Source organism: Chroicocephalus ridibundus, chromosome 13 (assembly GCF_963924245.1).
Source record: "Chroicocephalus ridibundus chromosome 13, bChrRid1.1, whole genome shotgun sequence".
NCBI lineage: Eukaryota > Metazoa > Chordata > Aves > Charadriiformes > Laridae > Chroicocephalus > Chroicocephalus ridibundus.
Window position 1 is genome coordinate 5,006,951 of NC_086296.1, and position 17,715 is coordinate 5,024,665.

Genomic DNA, 17,715 nt, shown 5'->3' on the forward strand with positions numbered 1-17,715 from the left:
ACCAAAGCTGACAAGCTACAGGCAGAGCAGCTAGGAGACATGGCACAATTGAGGTCAAACAGGTAAGCCCAATTTAATCCCTTTTTGTTTTACTTAAGTGCTTTACAAAACCCTGCTTCTATACTTTGACTTCATAATTAGTTGTTAATCTGAATCAACTTTATGGCACAACTAATTTGAACTCACTCATTTATGCAAAACAAATGGTATTGAAAGCTTTGTTTCATCTCTATTCCTTCCTGCTTCCAGGAAAAAAAATGTTAAAATATTTTCAAATAGATTTTTCTGGCAAATAACTTTGCTTTGGTTTTAAAATCAAATGCAGGGCAAACTGTCTCTTAAATGCTTTCTCCCACAACGTACCCAGTGAGCTGCAAGCACGCCCCTGGAACAGTCCAGGAACTCATCTGGGCTCCCTCTACTGGGTGACCAGCTCTGCATCAGCAGAACTGAAATAGGTTGTGAGTTATTCATAAAATGTGGGTCTTAAATTTCCCGCCAGTGAATTTACGATAACTAAATCCAGAAGAGACATCTCCCAGCTGATCAGAGCTTTGTGAGAAGTAGGGTTTTGGCTCAGATCCTTGACTCTGTGTCTAACTGTAAGTGAGCTGCTGTGAAGTTTAAAAGAATGCAGCTTGCATGTGGTTTGCATCTACTCTTGGTTTCAAACAAATGTGCTTTGCAAACCTTCATCTTCATCATCAACAGAAGTGGAGGGCCGGATTCTCTTCTGATCTCCTGCTGAGGCAGCTTCAGGTGGCTCCTTTCTTTTCACCTGAACAAAAGACACAATTAGCATTTCTAAAAGTTTAGAAACAGCAGAAATCAACTTCTTAAGCAAATTGCTACTCTTTTACTTTGCCACGGTGACTTACACCCAGAAACCAAGGGCCACTTCCCCAGCTCTTGATCCCTTTATTTGCTTGCAAACAGAATTTAACTTTGAATGAAATTCTACCCTTTCAATTTGCATCAAAACACTCTGGGTACCAGCACGGTGCATGTCATCACCAGGTACTTTGAAGATGACACAGAAAACTCTTGCCAAATCCAGATGCAGCAGAACAGAAAGAGAGCCTGAGCCAATGACATCTTATAGAACCTCAAAGCAAGTTGCATTCTAAATGAGGGCTGCAGAATCTCTCATCCCAAACCTTCACTTGCAACCTTCTTTGCATTCAAAATCCTAATTTCAGGGAAGCCCCTCTACCCACCCCCATCCCATACTTTTTTAAAGATACTTTCAATTTTTTCTGCAAATGCTCTTTAAAATAGGTGACCCTATGCTTGCAAGTCTGATTCTGTAAACTCACACGAGGCAGAGAATACTTTTAACCAAACTTCAGGTGAGACTCAGCTGCCAAACTGCAAGACATTCTAAGCAAATAACTAACTGTGTAAAGCACTACGAGCATAAGTGTTTTTACAATCATGCTGAAACGCTGCGTCCTGAACACAGGCAAATGTCCCATTTACCTTGCAGAGCAGGGAGATCCTTTACAGACAATTCACACAAGTGGTTGATGAAAAGCTAAGGCTGGGAAAGAGGATCCTTGCTCTTACAGTGTACTGGTGTGTTACGAGTGATGCTGTCAGAAGCAACTGCACAAGTGAACACAGAGTGGGGCTAATAGCCTGCAGGGCTTTGGGGCACAAACCTAGAGGGGTCTGTCCTCCTACTGCTCCTTTAGGGAACATTAGCATAATGAGGACAGATCTTTGTTTTTACCTTGAAGGATGGCAATCGGATGGCCCCTCGTAACCCAATGCCCAAGCCGATTCCCTCATATCCCAGGCCTTCTCCTTTGTTCCAGTTCTCCAAAAGACAAGATGCAATTCGATCCTTCGGCTTTGGTTTTTCCTCCAGTTCTCCTCCAGACTTCACTGGAGTGAGAGATGCCTGCAACAGAGAAAGCACACTTGAGAAAGTTTCCTGGGAAGCACACGAACTCTGGAAACCATTTAGACAGTTGAGGTTTGTGAAGTATCACTGCCTCGCCCAGGCATCAGTTTCTCTAAAGGTAAGTGCATGTGAAAATGCACCTCATGGCCACACACTTTAAAGGGAGAAGGTGCAAGAGCTTTTCTTGATAATGATACCTTTCCATCTCTGAGAATCCTTCTCCCCTTTGCATTTTAAGAAGTTATTTTCTCTGCACAAGGCACTAAAACTGATTAAGACAAAACTGTTTGGACTCCCAGAACAGTGGCTTAGCATGGGACAGTAAGTGATCTTGCATTTGGAGCCATTATGCTGGCAGGTAGCAGAGCAGACACCCCTGCTTTCTCCATTGAGCGTTTCAAAACATGATCTCAATTTCCTTCACATACAGCTTAACATAGGCCAAAGTACTTCCCAAGAAAGGACAAGGGAAATGAACAGACCCATTAGCCCCCATGGCTCATTTCAGACCCCTCAAGTGCCTGGTGCGGAGACCACAGTGACCACCTTCCAGAAGGCTAGAATCCAAAGCAGATGCTAGCAGCAAAGGCCATAAAAAGGAGAGATGAAAGGGAAAGAAAAGGTGCAACCATGAACCCAGGACTCGACAGCCCAAGGGAACACATTCCTCCACCCAGGCAGGAGCTATCAGGTACTAAGGAGCAGCTACTCTACAAAGGTCCTGAACTCTGAAGGGAAGCTAAGGAGTTGGGATACACCACCATCCTCATACACCACCACCAGCCCCGAACTCCCAAATGCTGCAGGAGCCCATCTGGCCTGGTGACAGCTACATGAGAAACAGAGCTACACATATACCCCATACAAATAACTCAAGCATGCCTTAGGCAAGTTAGCCTAACGCTGTGTTATCTGCCTTCATTTGCTAACCCACATAACTGAAAGCAACTTCAGAACTTCTAGTCGGGAAGACCTTTCTTCTTTTTAGTGTAAGGCACAATATAGCGAGTCAGAAATCACACACATCCCTGTGCACACTTAACAACCACAGCCCAAGTCCACAAAAACTGTCAGAAGGCTGCAGTCCCAGGAAAAAGGAAAATCAAAATATTTATGCAAAACACCTAAGGGTCTACAATACTTGGTAACTAGACACACAGCCTCATCTCTGCTCAGCCACAACAATGCCCTTTTCACCAGAGCTGAGGTGTGACAGAAGAGCAGGAATTCAAACCTCTGCAGCTGTGGAGAGGTGGATGAGCCAGGGAGAGCATCACGGAGGGTGGCACACCACACTCTTCTTGAGCTTAGGGCACTGGAGGTAACATTCACTTGCATCAGCCAGTGGTGTAACACCGCCTAGAAGTCGGTTTCTCTTACAGACAATAACAGAGCTAATTTGCTGAAGCTGGCTGTAATCACCGAAGAGGAAGTGTAAGCTCAGCTCTCCTGCTAATAAGGGACAAGACTAATGGGAATATCAAGCAGAGAATCCAGGCGGCAGCACTCCATGGCCAGGGATGGCTGATTATTCCTGGCACTCTGCTTAATGCATCTTACTTAGGCTTTCAAACCTAAACCCATCACTAGATTTGGGAACAGGGAAGAGCTTTCCCCTAGCTCAGGCACACAAGTGCTGCCTTCCCTAGCAACATGCTCCTTAGCAGCTTTCACCCCATATGTTTTCCATCCTGCCTGACCTAGGACACCAGCTTTACCCTTGAGCTTTCCCACCCTTTACCTATGGTATGATACTTCTCGGCAGTCAATCAGCTGCCCAAGTTGATTCCTTTGATGGAGTGTAGCGGACAAAAAACAGAGAGAAAAGAGAGAAACTGAGGCACAGGAGGTGACAAGTGTGTTGCCTTCTTGTGCATCATTTGAAGGTTCAGGGACTGCCAGCAGCATTGTGTAAATAACACTTGCTGTCCTACTAAACTTGAACATTGTTGGTCAGTCAAGGGAAAAAAGAAACCCACAAGGCTTCCTCCTCCTACACTTGGGGACGGTCAGGGAGACAGCAGACCCGCAAAGCTTCTCACCAAAGACAGACACTCCTCCTGTAGGAACTGGCATACGGTGGAGCTCATGCACTTCCAAGATGAGCTTTGATCTCCCCTGTGAAATAACAGGAGGGCTGCTGCAGCTGATGGTCCAAGGATAGGAGATATTAAAAGATATTATGTCTCCCTACAAATCTGCCTGATTTATTTCTAAAGAAAAAAAGATGTAAACAAGCACATATGTTGTCTTATTTATACTTCCAAACCTCCAAAAATAATTTCTTTCACTACTGTCAATCAGTAAGGAAAAACATGAGGAGCTCCAATTAAAACCATTAGGAGGGAGGAAATGGGGATGCAGGGCCTGTTTTGGAGGGTCATTTCAGATCAAACAGTGCCTGGAGGTCTTGGTCCGTTCTAGAAAAATCAGCGTGATGGCAAAGTACATGGGGAACTGACCTCCACCTGCCACCATGGAGCCCTGTCAGCTCATACTCACATATGCATAAAGACACCAGCAAGAGGAAGGTATAGTTTAAGCTGAATACTCATATTTCGTTTTCCTTTGGCAAAAGCAGGCAGCTTATGACTGAGAAGGAATCCTGTCCCGCACCAGTGTCAGGGAGTGCCTACGAGAAAGGAGGCTCTGAAATCTGTGTGATTTTTCTGCATGTGGCAGTAACACATGGCCTGGCAGAGGCTTCTCCAGGCAGTGCCCTGAAGCAGCAATGTTTCTGGCATTTCTGTTCCTGGACAGAAAGCACAAGTGTTTTTCCATGCAGCAATTTCATATTTTCAATTACCTGCTCACATCCAACATAACCTGTGGCAAGGACTGTGGCAAACTGCTGCGGTACAGTCAGCTTCCCTTCCCCAAAGTGGGTTACAAATTCCAGGTGAGGGAGGAACATGCTAAATCCAGCCATAGATCGGGATATAAAAAAGCCCGACCAGACGCTGAAGACCTGCCTCGACTTGCTTCTGCATCTTCACTGCGGACGTCTGGTTTAAAACAGTTTATTTGGTACTTCAGTTGCTGCTTTTGCAACTATTTACTGGATCTCTTCCCCTTACTGCTCTGGAAACTCTTCCAAAATTGTTAGCACACGCTCGCTGGTAGGAGGCAGAAGCTCTGAGCATTAGTCAGGAGGAAAGGGATCGGGTTTCTCGCCGCATGTCACGCAGCCAGCTCTAAGCCAGAGCAAATTACACTGTCATAAACCAGCTGTTAACCAGCAGCATTACCAACCTCTCTGGAAAGCCAAGGACCTTTCCCAGGCGCTACAGTTAACACACAACTGGCTTACAAAAGCAGGTGGTGAAGATACCGCTCTGAAAACTGGCATATGAAATCAAAGGTGTATCTGCAGGTTGTGGTGTTGATTTTGGTTTGTTGGTTTTTTACAGTAATTTACTGTAATACTAATTTTGAGGTTTGCATGAACCTTTCTGTAGCTTTAACTTTTTTTTGGTAGAGACAAATTCACATACTAGATCACAGAGCTGGTTGCTGGCTGAGGTACACTTTAAATTGGCTGAGAATGGATGAGACGATTCATGCAAAGCTGTTTTCTTAACTAATCCCTGGAACTTCTCATGCATTTGGCCAACGTTCAACTTTTGAATTAATTGCTGCTGCGTACATACGCTGGGGAGGTGGGAGGAGCGCAGAGAACTGGAAATACCCATGGATCTCATCACACAAAGCAGGGAACACAAAATAGTGGCCTGATGGTTTCAAACACTCCTGTTGCATCTGACTTTAGCTTTTTGGAGCTAAAGTTCAGCTTCCTCTTAGATGCAAGAAGCACTTGCACATTTGTCTCCTGATCTCGGCGTCTGCAAACCCCTTTCAGGAGGCAGCCAACAGTGTGACAGACCACCAAAAAAAAAAAAATCAGCTAAACTTTTCAAATTTCAGGACCAGGAACTACTGCACTGAGGGGGAAAAAGAAAAGGATGTGTGGTTGTGTGTGTGTGGCGAAGCCCTTCCTCAGAGACACCTGTGTAAAGACAATACAGTACTCCGAAACACAGCTGAAAAAGCAGCTCATTTGCAGAACCCTCCTGGATCATGCTGCAGCATGGTGGGTGCATCCTGCCGGGATGCACTGAGCAGCCGTGCAGGCCAGTTAGACCAACGCGCCGCCAAAGATGAACATGCTCTCTGAGAGTCTTGCAAGGCACAAGCCGCATTTAGTCTCTCGCACAGAAAGAGCTGCCCTGAGGTGGCCCCAGTTGGAGGCAAAGCAGAGGGATGACACTGAGAACTAAACACTTCTTTGTTTTTTGTCAAGAAAGGTTGGACCAGATGACCCTTGAGGTTCCTTCCAACCTGGTATTCTATGATTCTTCCTCAGGCCCACTTTCAAATCAGCGGGATGATACGAGACAGAGCAGGAGTTCACTCCTAGATGAGCATTTATGGCTCCACACTTGTTCAGACATAACTCTGCACAGGGTACCTCCATCAATGACTAGGAAGGACTAAACTTCCCAGACCATGTTTGTTCTGATGGCAAAGCAGCATGAAATGCCTGCATATATGGAGTGACATCATGGAAATAAGCCAGGTTTAATACTCAGGTGCTAACCTGTCCCAAGGCAGGCGCCTGTAGCGATGGAGAATCTTCCAGATATTTGCAGGCTGAGGTCTGCTGCTGCCAGCACACTCCTGCTGCCTGCCTCAGCATGAAGATCAGCCCCGCGGGGAGGCACAGAGGCAGATAAGCGACAGGGACATGCATTCCTCCCATTTAATTTCAGCAGCCTCAAGCAATGTGGTTTCTCACAGCAAAGCTATTCCATGGCTTTACTTTTTGCTTCTGTTTTACTTACCATAAAATTTTAGGGTTGTGAGGTCTTTTTAAAGTCAGTTTCTAGATCCCTGCTTACCCATGCCCTGGCCACAAGCACTATGAACAGTTCTCCCCAGCAACCAGCACAGAGTATGTGAAAGCCTACCTTTGCCAGACGTTCCTTCTTGTCCCACCAGTCATCAAATGCCCGAAATGCTACCACTTCAACCATCTTCCGGTTCAGGTCCCTTTTCATAATAGCCTTTAGTTCCTTCACTATGACCAGGAGGACTCCATCCACAGTGGCTTTGTGGGGATCTTCCTTCTTTGGCTCATAACCCGGTGGTGGAACCGAGGGGTCAAACTTGGGCAGTGGTGGCCATTGCTGTCCACGACCAAGAGCTGCTCCCATCGAGAAAGGGCGGTATGGTGGAAGATTCACAAACTGCATCCGGCCCGTCATGAAAGGCGGATACTGGTATGTGTTTTGTGCCTGCATCATGCGGCTCAGCATCTGAGTTTGCATCTGGAAGGACATTGGCATGCCACCCCACTGGTTGCCCAAGACACTTATCATATCCACTTGCATGACAGGGAACATGCCAGGATGGAACGGAGGAAGCGGAGGCAAGATATGAGGCGGAGGGACCCCAGGGGGGGCCGGGAGCGGAGGTGGTGGGACGGTGACGGCAGGGTGAGTGGGTGGAGGTGGAGGAGGTAGCGGTGGAGGCATCGGGAAGCCTGGCTGTGGAGGTGGCGGAGGAGGAAGAGGAGGGAATCCTGGTGGTGGCATGGGGGGAATTGATGGGGCCATCACAGCTGTGTTGCTGACAGAGGAGTTCACCACAATGGTTTTGGCACATTCTGCACTGGTGATGGGCGCAGGGTTGGTCTCGTCGTCAGAGATTTCCATGTCCTCCCCTGAAGAATGCTGACCCTGTGACGAGAGAGAGAAAAGGTGAGGAGCACATTCCTTTTACATTAAATACCACAGCGCTGGCTGCTTCAAACAAAAGCTAAGTTTAACACACATTTTAATTGGGAACGGAGAAAAGCGAGCGATGCCCTGAAAAGACAGGGCCCATTGAGCAGCTGGTGCCTATTGAAGCTTTTCTCTTCCATGTCAGACCTCAGGAAGCAGAGAGGTAAAAGCTTTCTAAAAGAGCATTAGTACCAACTGAACAAAAACCTCAGCTTCTATGGAATAGGAGGAATTGCTCCCATGCTCGGTGAAATACACACAATCCCAAATGTCTTTCACTGCAAGATACATTATCTCTTATTTGCATCTAATACTGACAGGTACATTACACCATGAGTTTTTATTCCTTAGTTTTCACCATGCACAAAGAATTACCCGGTTTTTTTAATTATAAACCCTGGCTCATTTGCTGTCAACTCTTAACCTCTAATTACGGGAAGACAATACTTCCACATGGTTGTTGCTACTAAAAGTTATCTTGACTAGACCACAGCAGTTCACATGGAAAAAAAGAACCCCAAACCTGCTTAAATTGCCTTTAAACATCAGAGCCATAAATGCTGGGATTCAAAGACATAGCATATGTCGTGTTCTTGGGCAAAACGAATACTTTACTAGCCACAAGAAATACAGATACAGAGTTACATAAAATGCTCAAACGATGTACCACCTCCACTGTCAAAGGGATGGAAAGCAGGTTAAAACAGAGGGCGCCTGCCTGCTCTGAAGTCTCAAAGCTGCCAGATTAGGTCTTGTACAACAGAAAAGCCTCACAAGCTAGATCCATCCTCAACAGCAAATGGTCACACCTGCATGCTATGTCCTACAGCCACTTCAGTTCTGAAGGTGTCTACAGCACAAGGAAAGCATATGTATGACTGTCACATCCCTCAGGTACTGTTAAAATAAATCCTCGTAAGAAACACAGCAATGAAATATTGCTGGAAGACATATCCAATACACTGACAGTTTATCTAGGAAACACGAATGGGGCTGACCTTTTACTAGCAGGATGTCAGCAAACATAAGACAGGGTCCCAACAACCTTCTCCAAACCTATTTCTCCCATTCTTCCTTTTTTTCCAAGCTAAAATCATCAAAACCCACCAGTCTTGTGACAGCAAACATCCCTCAGCTATTTTCAGGACTGAAAAGCAGAAGCACTCATCACAACCTTCTCTCCCAGACTCTCTACAAGCATGACTGGCCTGCCTCCTTCGAACGACTTACCAAGCACTTCCTTCCTCACAACAGCTTCATGCAAAAAAAGCCAGACAAACAGTTTGCATGTTGCCACCAGCTGATCTAAATAAAGAGCATCCCCATGTTCACCAGCATAGACCAGAGCACAGCAGCAATGCTCCACCTCCGCCACAGCTCTCCTGCCTGCCCTGGATGCTGCGGGCTCTAGCCCAGCTGAGGCAGTAAGAGATCACGATCAAGTGGTCTTTAAGTGCCTCTCTCTATCTCAATCCTGGCAAGAGTTTTGGAACCTGCTGGCTATTTTCAGCCAAATTGGACTGAAGATCCCAAAGATGATTATTTCTTCCATGTTTCATGCCAGCAGGTGCCTCTTCTGTCTGCTCTCCTACTAGTCTCCCCAGTCTGAAAGAAAAGAGCAATACAGTTCAGCCCTTATCAGACACTGGAGAATCTGCACTGGCAAGAGTTGCTGGGAAGCAAGCTTTGTTCTCATCAGTCACTCTCCCCCTCTACTCTGCACTGGTGAGGCCACAACTGGAATATTGTGTCCAGTTCTGGGCTCCCCAGTTCAAGAGAGAGAGGGAACTACTGGAGAGAGTCCAACGTAGGGCAACAAAGATGATTGAGGGATTGGAGCATCTCCCTTATGATGAAAGGCTGAAAGAGCTGGGACTCTTTAGCCTGGAGAAGAGAAGGCTGAGGGGAGACCTTATTAATGTTTACAAGTATCTAAAGGGTGGGTCTAAGGAGGATGGAGCCAGACTCTTTTCAGTGGTTCCCAGTAACAGGAAAAGGGGTAACGGGCACACGCTGGAACATAGGAAGTTCCGATCAAATATGAGGAAAAACTTCTTTACAGTGAGGGTGACAGAGCACTGGAACAGGCTGCCCAGGGAGGCTGTGGAGTCCCCTTCTCTGGAGACTTTCAAGACCCACCCGGATGCAGTCCTGAGTAATGTGCTCTAGGCAATCCTGCTTTAGCAGGGGAGTTGGACTAGATGATCTCTAGAGGTCCCTTCCAACTCTGAAAAATTCCGTGATTCCGTGAAGCTACTCTGATTTGATTTTTAACCTGTGAATTTTGCACAGGGGTAAGGGAACAAAAGCAAGAGCAGCTAGGTTGACGACTCTGCTATGAACTGTAGCTGTTTGAAGCTGAGCAACTACAACTATCCAAATCAAACCAAATGCTTCACGTTTTATCAAAGGTCATCTCTGCTATAGCAGCTACCACCAGAGAGCAGGCTGAGCACAATGCTTGCAACAGCAGCTTTGCAAATCCTCCTGTCCTAGCACCTCCCCTCACCCTGGCTTCCCCGCATTCCTCTGCTGCAGCATGAACCCACCGGCTCACACACCGCATGGGTCACCCTCAAAAAGCCACTCGCAATTTTAGTGGTCTGAAGATGCCCTGCCCCTCAGCTCAACAAGGAGACCACCATTTACCCCCGCAGAAGGGCGGAAAGCACGAGCCGGGCAAACCCTGCAGCGAGTGCTATCGACCCCCTGCTAACGGTAACGGAGAGGAGACTCTCCCATAGTTGCTGAGTTGCTTTAGTGCATCTGTACGTGCAGGGAGGTACTCTGAGGGCTGTTTTGTAAACTCTAAAATTAACAGCTCAAAAAGGAGAAACAGAAATAGTAACTCATTGCACTTGAGTCTTTCCAGAGCCAAACTGTATCATCTCCTCCTTGCGGTGCCCACATCTGGCTAACATTTCTACATGGGTCTCACACTCTGCATCCTCTCCCCAGCTGCTCTATTGCAGTCACGTCCCATGCCGAGGATGCTGGGGAATGAAAGGACATTCTACAGTTTCAACTACCGCAGCTCCAGTGAAAGGGGCAAAGGAAGAGTAAAGATGACGACTGTGGCAGGTGTAAACAAGTTTCCTGTGAAACAGACAGTTTTTCAATAAAGGAACACAAAAGGCACTGTTAAAAGCACTGGCTCCAATTGCAAAAGCTGGATGATGCTAAAGGTCAGCATTGGATAGGAAGCCAGGAGTGTTCAGGCTACCAAAGACAGACAAAAATCAGCTTCATATTCACATTCATCTCATCTGATGGGGTATGGAGGAAAGTCACCCCACAAAGCCCCAGTGGAGCAACAGCACCAGGCAGTGCCATGGGGAGCTCTTGTACCCCCAAGCCACAAACTGCTTCTGCCCATCACCTAGAACCCACTCCCATCCACGCAGCCCTTTACTCAGTCTCAGTACCAAAGAATCCTGTTTGATAAATGAGGTTAGTTTTCCCTCTTGAAGGAAATATCAGATAGAAAAAGCTGATCCTGAAATTGCAGAGAGGTGGTAGGACTAGCCAGATTCCATGTTGTAGCACACAGCAGCTTTCTTCATTCATACATGCATTTATTTTTACTTAAGCTGAAATGAGAACTGCTAAAGCCAAAACTAGCATTTTTGGAAGATTGAAAGATTTTTTTATTTTTAATTCTTCTGGTGCTCAGATGGGTCTGCAGGAAGCAACAACAGATTCCCTGCTTCCTACAATGTTGGGCTGACAACTCACCTGCACTTGCACAGTGAACACAGTCTGTGCTCCAATTTTATCCCAAGCAAGTGGGAAAGGGAAAGAGAAAAAGATTAAGCATCAGGGAGAAGACGATCAAAAAGGGAGGGGAGAAAAAAAAAAAAAAAAAAAGAATACACAAGGTTAGGAAGGAGGTCAAACCAGAAGATGATCATCTACAAGGAAGTCTTTAAAGAAAGTTAAGAGGAATGAATATTTAAAGCAGATGAACAGTTACAGGAAAGCTGTATCTAAGGGGGAAAAACATGGGCACCAAGTGAGAGAAATCAAACTACAGAGGGAAAAACCGAGGGAAGACATGGGAGGATCTTTTATTATGTGAATTTCTTTTCAGTAACCTTTCTGAAGCTGCATTTACTGTGGTTGCTACCAAATACCTCTCAGGGTAGTGCTAAAAGTTAGCTACACTGTCCTCCCAAAGAAATCGCCTTTTAGCTGGCCTCCCTCTTTGCTCTCATAAGGAGAAAAAAGTGAGATGGTATGTGGCATACATATTGCTATGAGGATGTCACAGCCATCACTGTCAAAAAACTGTCAATCAGTCCTGGAGCTCACCTGCACATTTCCCAGGGCATCTGGTACAATGCCTCCCAAAAACCTCCCTTCAGCCCACCGAGAGAAAAGCCATTTCCAGCTAAATTAATTTGTGCTGCCATCTTTACTTTGCATTAATTAAATTAAGAGTTAGCAAAACAGGTATTTAATTATATGCATGACACATTTTTCCAAAGGTGTTTTAATGATGCAAATTTGTTGGGAGAGATTCACATCAGCGTAACTGGTTATAAATGGCCTCGTTCATTGTTCACCCAAAATGCTAACTGCCACCTTTCATACTGGTACAGTGCGTTTTAGCACAGGCCGAGCCTCTTGAGTTAAGCGAAGGGAATATCCTGAGACTTCACTCCTGGATCAGCCTGAATAGGGACAGGGTGGAGGGCCGCTGAATGCAGGGTTATCGGTCTCATCTCAGAACAATACCCAGCATTTCGCAAGCAAATGTTCATAGCTGCAGAAAAAAGAGACTACATCCTAATATTTGCATGCAGAACTGGCAGTTTCCGAATGTGAAGAGGCTGTTCTCTCCCCAACCCAGGGAGCACTGACACCGCAGCAGCGGTTGGGAGCTTCATCGTATGTGCTATTTGGTACCTTTCCTACAGGCAGAGGAACTTCGCATGCTTTCATTTCTTTTTAAAAAGGCCACCTGATAAAGAATTTACTAAAAATTTCAGAACGTCTTTTGAGAACCGTCAACTCAGAGTTAATTTCACTTAAATATTCTGCTGGGTACCAAATAACTTACATTTGAGGTAGGGAATTTATATCACTGAAAATAGCAAATACTCTGTCATAGCCTGGCTGGTCTCTGGTGCATCAAAATAACAAAATGCAGGATCAATGGCACTCAGCACAATGCAAGGTCATTAGCTTTAATGAAATGAAGCATCCCATGCTTGCAAGAAGTATCAAACCCTTAAGCCTGCTGTAACTTGCACGCACAGAAACCAAACAGAACAAAAAATTCAGTCTTTAAGCCCTAAAACTTCAAACCCTCTGCATTTAAATACTGAAAAGCCTTGCCATTTAAAATGTTAAGAAGCAGCTTTTTAATAAATCTAGAAATAAAATCAGAAGTGGCTCCTGGACAAAAAGCTCATAACCTGGTCAAATGGTCATCACTTGGTTTTGGACTAAGTCCACCCAAGGATCTAAAAAATTCACAAGTAAGCAAGCCTCACCCTTTATCCTTACAAAAAAAGTAGGGAAAGAAAAACCTTCATAGGTGAGGGAAAGAGGACAACTGACCAAACTGGGTCACACAGCAATTCGCTGACAGAGTCAAGAATAGACTCCAGGTCCCTCAGACTTCCTATTCCCTGTCCCCAGCTGCCTCCCCACACCAAGCTCACACCGTGCTCCTCACTGCCCACGCTCTGCGTTCGGACAGGGGAAAGGGCCCTACTGCAACACACTGGGATCCCAGGGTGAAATAGCCCATGTTCTCTAACACACAACACTCTCTTAGATTCTTTCGGCAGAACACATTAAAGAGCATGAGACATTTCAAACCTGCCATGTTTCTTACATTATCCAGGACAACAAGGAAGGCTGAGGATGCAAACCAGCCATCTGCAACTCTTCTTCAAAGACACAATTTCAATGAAAAACTCCTTTAAAAAAATACAAGTCCATTCAAGTTTGGCCCAGAGAATCCCACCGTTCACTTTGCTAACAGAGTGAAATACCTCTTGCTGTCCAAAATCTACATACTGAAGCACAGCAAGGGCTTCAGAGAGTATTACTTTGTTCATTTTTAATCTGCTTTTAGCTAGAGAAGACCTGCAGGTTCCACACATTCTTGCAAAGCACATCAAGAGGAGCTGTGCCTCCAAACTGTCCCCTTTGCTTACTGGGAGTGCAACACTCAGACACGATGACATGGCAGAGGGATCATGCTAAGCGTTCACACCTCATGCTGCCAGGTGTGAACAAGACAGTCTCAGTACCGTATTTACTATACATACAACTATTTTTACTTCACTAACTATAATTATAGCTCACCCTCTGAAAGAACACACATAAGGGTGGTACTTGCTATCAGTGGTGCAAGGGAGGGCAGAGCTACTCAAGGTGGTTTGCCAGCAGTTTAGCTACAGCATCAAAAAACACAGAGTAAAGAGCTCCCTGCACCTTCCTGTGTGTGCTTTCAAGCCTGTTCCGATAACTGTGCCATCATCATCACCCCCCTTGGTGGCTTTCCTCAGCCAGCACACCACCACTGCAGCATGGATCTATGCTGAAGGTTGTTTACTGCCTCCTCCCCGGACGCCCTGGGTTGGTTAGTCACGTCTTTCAACCTCCTTTGGGCAGCTACGAGGGCACCCATCCTCCTGCTGCTGTCAAGAGTGTGCGATTACAATCACGGCAGGTTTTAATTGCAACAAAGACAGCTTTCAGGTGTATTTGCACTATAATAAAATGCCCAGCACAGGAACAGGCAAATGGAAAGATTAACGTGTTATGGATCAGTGATTATAAATATCTTCAGCAACATGTACTTCTATCTCAAGAACAGAAGACTGCAAGATTTTTATATAGCTATGTATTTATACAGCTCTTTGCAAGTCTAACTCGCAGGCAATGGTTGGAGACAAAGACAAGCAGAACACAGACAGATCAGGGTGATGGACTCACCGCTGTGACCCACAAAAAGGGGCATCAAAAAGGCTGCAATGGAGCAGGGATTTCTTGCAGAAGGAGAGACGTTACTTGGGTGTTGTGGTTTCTTTATTATCGATTGCTAAAGTATCTCTCGCTACTTGAGAAAGAGAATTCAAGCTCTACAACATGACAATATCCTACCTGACACATACACTGTCTTGGCTCAACTTATGTTTTGGTCTGGTACTTATTTGCAGTGCTGCTTTGGCATGGACAATCCTCCCCACACCTACAGGGCTGCGCAACAAGTAAAACAAGTGACAATAATATTCAAGTGCTTGCTCATTGTAAACAAACATACTGTAAACACCAGCCTAACTCATGCCGCTTTCTTTTTTTTTCTTCTAACGCCAAGAGGGAACTTTAAGATGATACCTGAAACCACAGAAGGATAGAGGGAGAACTCCCCAGAAGTCCCAGGCAGTCCCAGAACAGGGGGACGGGGGTGAGTAAAAGCCACTACGGTGTTTGTTTGTGTCTCGCAATGTGCTGCCTCAGGTGCCGATCCCTAATTAGACCATCCTGCACATGGGGAGATGCCACAAGTTGGGATTTGGAAGCATGCGAGGAAGAAGCTTACCTGTGCTTTCAGTGCACGGCAGGAAGGGCTCTCAAGGCAGGGAAGCACATGGAGCTAATGCTTACAAGGGGAAAAGGTCTCCTCACTCACTTTCAGTGTTTCCTGGCACTATAAACATAAGTAAATTGACTTGTGTTTTAAGGACAGAGGGAGAGATGGAAGGCTGCCCAATGGTCCACGCCATCATTAGAAAATCTAGTGAATTAAGATGACAGAATGAGCTAAAATGACTCCTGTACAACGGGCAGAAGTGCCAAAGACAGTATCCCAGACTCATGCAAATCTGCACCGCCAGTGTCCTGCAGGCCCTCATACGCATCGTGCATCTGAGATGGGTCTCGGCTTTGAGGCACCACTTCAGACTCCAGAGGGGATTATCTTCTGCCTTCTCCACACAGGACAGTGGAATAACGGTAATGTCTCCAAGGAAAGAAACAGAGCAGTAGCTTAAATCAGTATTTCCCAAATCAAAGTCCCTGATGTGACACAGAGCATGAAATGGTCCACAAACCAAAAAATAAGAGAAAATAAACGCAACAATTGAACAGGAGGGGTTCAGGCTATTTTTACTTGACTGTACATAGGAGCTCCCATAGCTGTATGAAACAATGTATGGATTCTTCTTTCCAAGAGTTGAGATGGATCCTGGAGTAAGAAACACCCACTTAAGCAGCCTCTAAGCATCTCCACAAGGTTAAAAAACTTTTTTTACTTAGCAAGCAATCCAGGGGAGGATAGACAACTCTACGTGAAGCAAAGAGGACAAAGATGGGAAGCAAATGCAGTGCCATTAGTGGTCTGAGGTAACCAGATCTTCACTGATCCAAAAACAAGACGACTTGAGAAATGTGATCCCAAGGGGAGAAGACTCAACCAGCATGCAGTACCTTCAAAAAGCCCTTCTCTTGGCAAGTGTCCTGGTTAGAGCAACACAGGATTAATTTATCTTTCAGTCATTTTACTTTTCAGTAAAGTGTCTTCTAATGCTTTGGAAAAACGTGCTTTTAGGAGACTCTAGTGTCTGAATTTGTGAAAATATTTACTTTATAGCCAGCTATGGTATATGGTTTTCAAGGTCTCATTCTTTTCGATCTAGCCAGGTGCAGGGATAAGGAGGAGCAAGACCCGGGCACTTGACCCAAGCCGGCCAACAGGGTTATTTCATACCATGAACACCACATTCAATATAAATTAGAAAGTTTGCCGAGGAGTTTCTTCTCTCACATGCAATCCTGAAACTTCTTGCCCCAGTATCGGACCCCTAAGGCTTTCCCTTCCTCCTGAAGCCGTAGTACTCACAGTATCGGACATTTGCTGTTCACTGCTGGGAGTGCACAGCTTTGTACTGAAGTAAGTACTGAAGGATGCGTATAATCCTCATATATTTTATATTGCTGTCAGGATCAATATCGGTTCTTTAGTATTATTAATGTTAATTTTAGTATTATTTTATTAAATCTGCTTATATTCCAACCCTCAAGTTTTCTTGATTTTTCCCTGATTCCGCTTCCCAGGTGGGGAGGGGTCATTGGCTGACAAATAATTGGCTAAACAACAATAAATTGTTGTAGGTTCTTCATAACAGCAAGAGAGCACCATACTTCAGTTTTCAACATGACTTTCAAGAGCCCACTGCAAGAGATTCCTAGGATAGCAACCCTCAGAGCCATAAATTAAGCCAGTAGGAAAACAACTGCCAGATACACCTCAGCAGAAAGCCTGAAGAGATGAATTGGCAAAGAGGGCAATAATTTGATGAGGGGGTTGCTCTGTTTGCTAGCAAGTGCATCACCTTCCACAAAAGGGGTGGTTTAATTCAGGTCTTTCTCCCTTCCGAAAGGGAAAGGAGGCTCTGAACTGCAAGCTTCAAGGTATATGATGTGGTTATACCGTTCCTGTTGGCAAGATCACTGAAGACGGGATATTTGGAAAAAACAGACATTGCCCCTGGGCTTCCAACACGCACAAGAGACTCTCCAGTGTCTGCAGGGACAGCTCCAGGAGAGTGCAAGCTAACGTAACATCCTTTGGGTCCACATTCATCAACACCAAGACTGGAAGCTTCCAGACCCCCTGACTGCACAGATTTGAGCCGAGACAAACATGACCATACAACTGGGCAGATCACTCTCACACAGTGAGAGTATGAGACGGGGAGTCACTGGCCCCCAGCCCGAGATCAGAGATGCCTGGGCAGCCCGTGTGTGCCCCAATGCGAAACTTGCCTGGACAGTCGCCCCTTCTGCATTATGTGAACAAATCCGAACTGGCAGGGCGAATGTGTGCCAATTCAGGGTCTGCGTCCTGCGGCCATAGTGTTTTTCATCACATATGAAACACCTTAAAATTGGATTTACCATCTCATGGAACCATGGCCTTTTCCCTCAAGTCTTAAGTAGATCTATTAAGGGGAAAAAAAGGTTTCTTTATGGGGGGGAGGCAGTAGGTAGGGAAAAGGAAGGAGG

General features: G+C 45.6%; 1 protein-coding gene across 1 annotated transcript in view; it reads right to left on the reverse strand.

Moving 5' to 3' along the window:
* SETD1B (SET domain containing 1B, histone lysine methyltransferase) overlaps positions 1-17,715 on the reverse strand; it is a 55,651-nt gene that overhangs the window by 15,586 nt on the left and 22,350 nt on the right. Inside the window, exons 7-9 of the mRNA XM_063350977.1 lie at positions 6,874-7,644; positions 1,733-1,903; positions 691-778 (exon numbers count right to left, since the gene is read on the reverse strand). Of these exons, the coding sequence (XP_063207047.1) occupies positions 691-778; positions 1,733-1,903; positions 6,874-7,644 (1,030 nt within the window). The remainder of the gene's footprint in view (positions 1-690; positions 779-1,732; positions 1,904-6,873; positions 7,645-17,715) is intronic.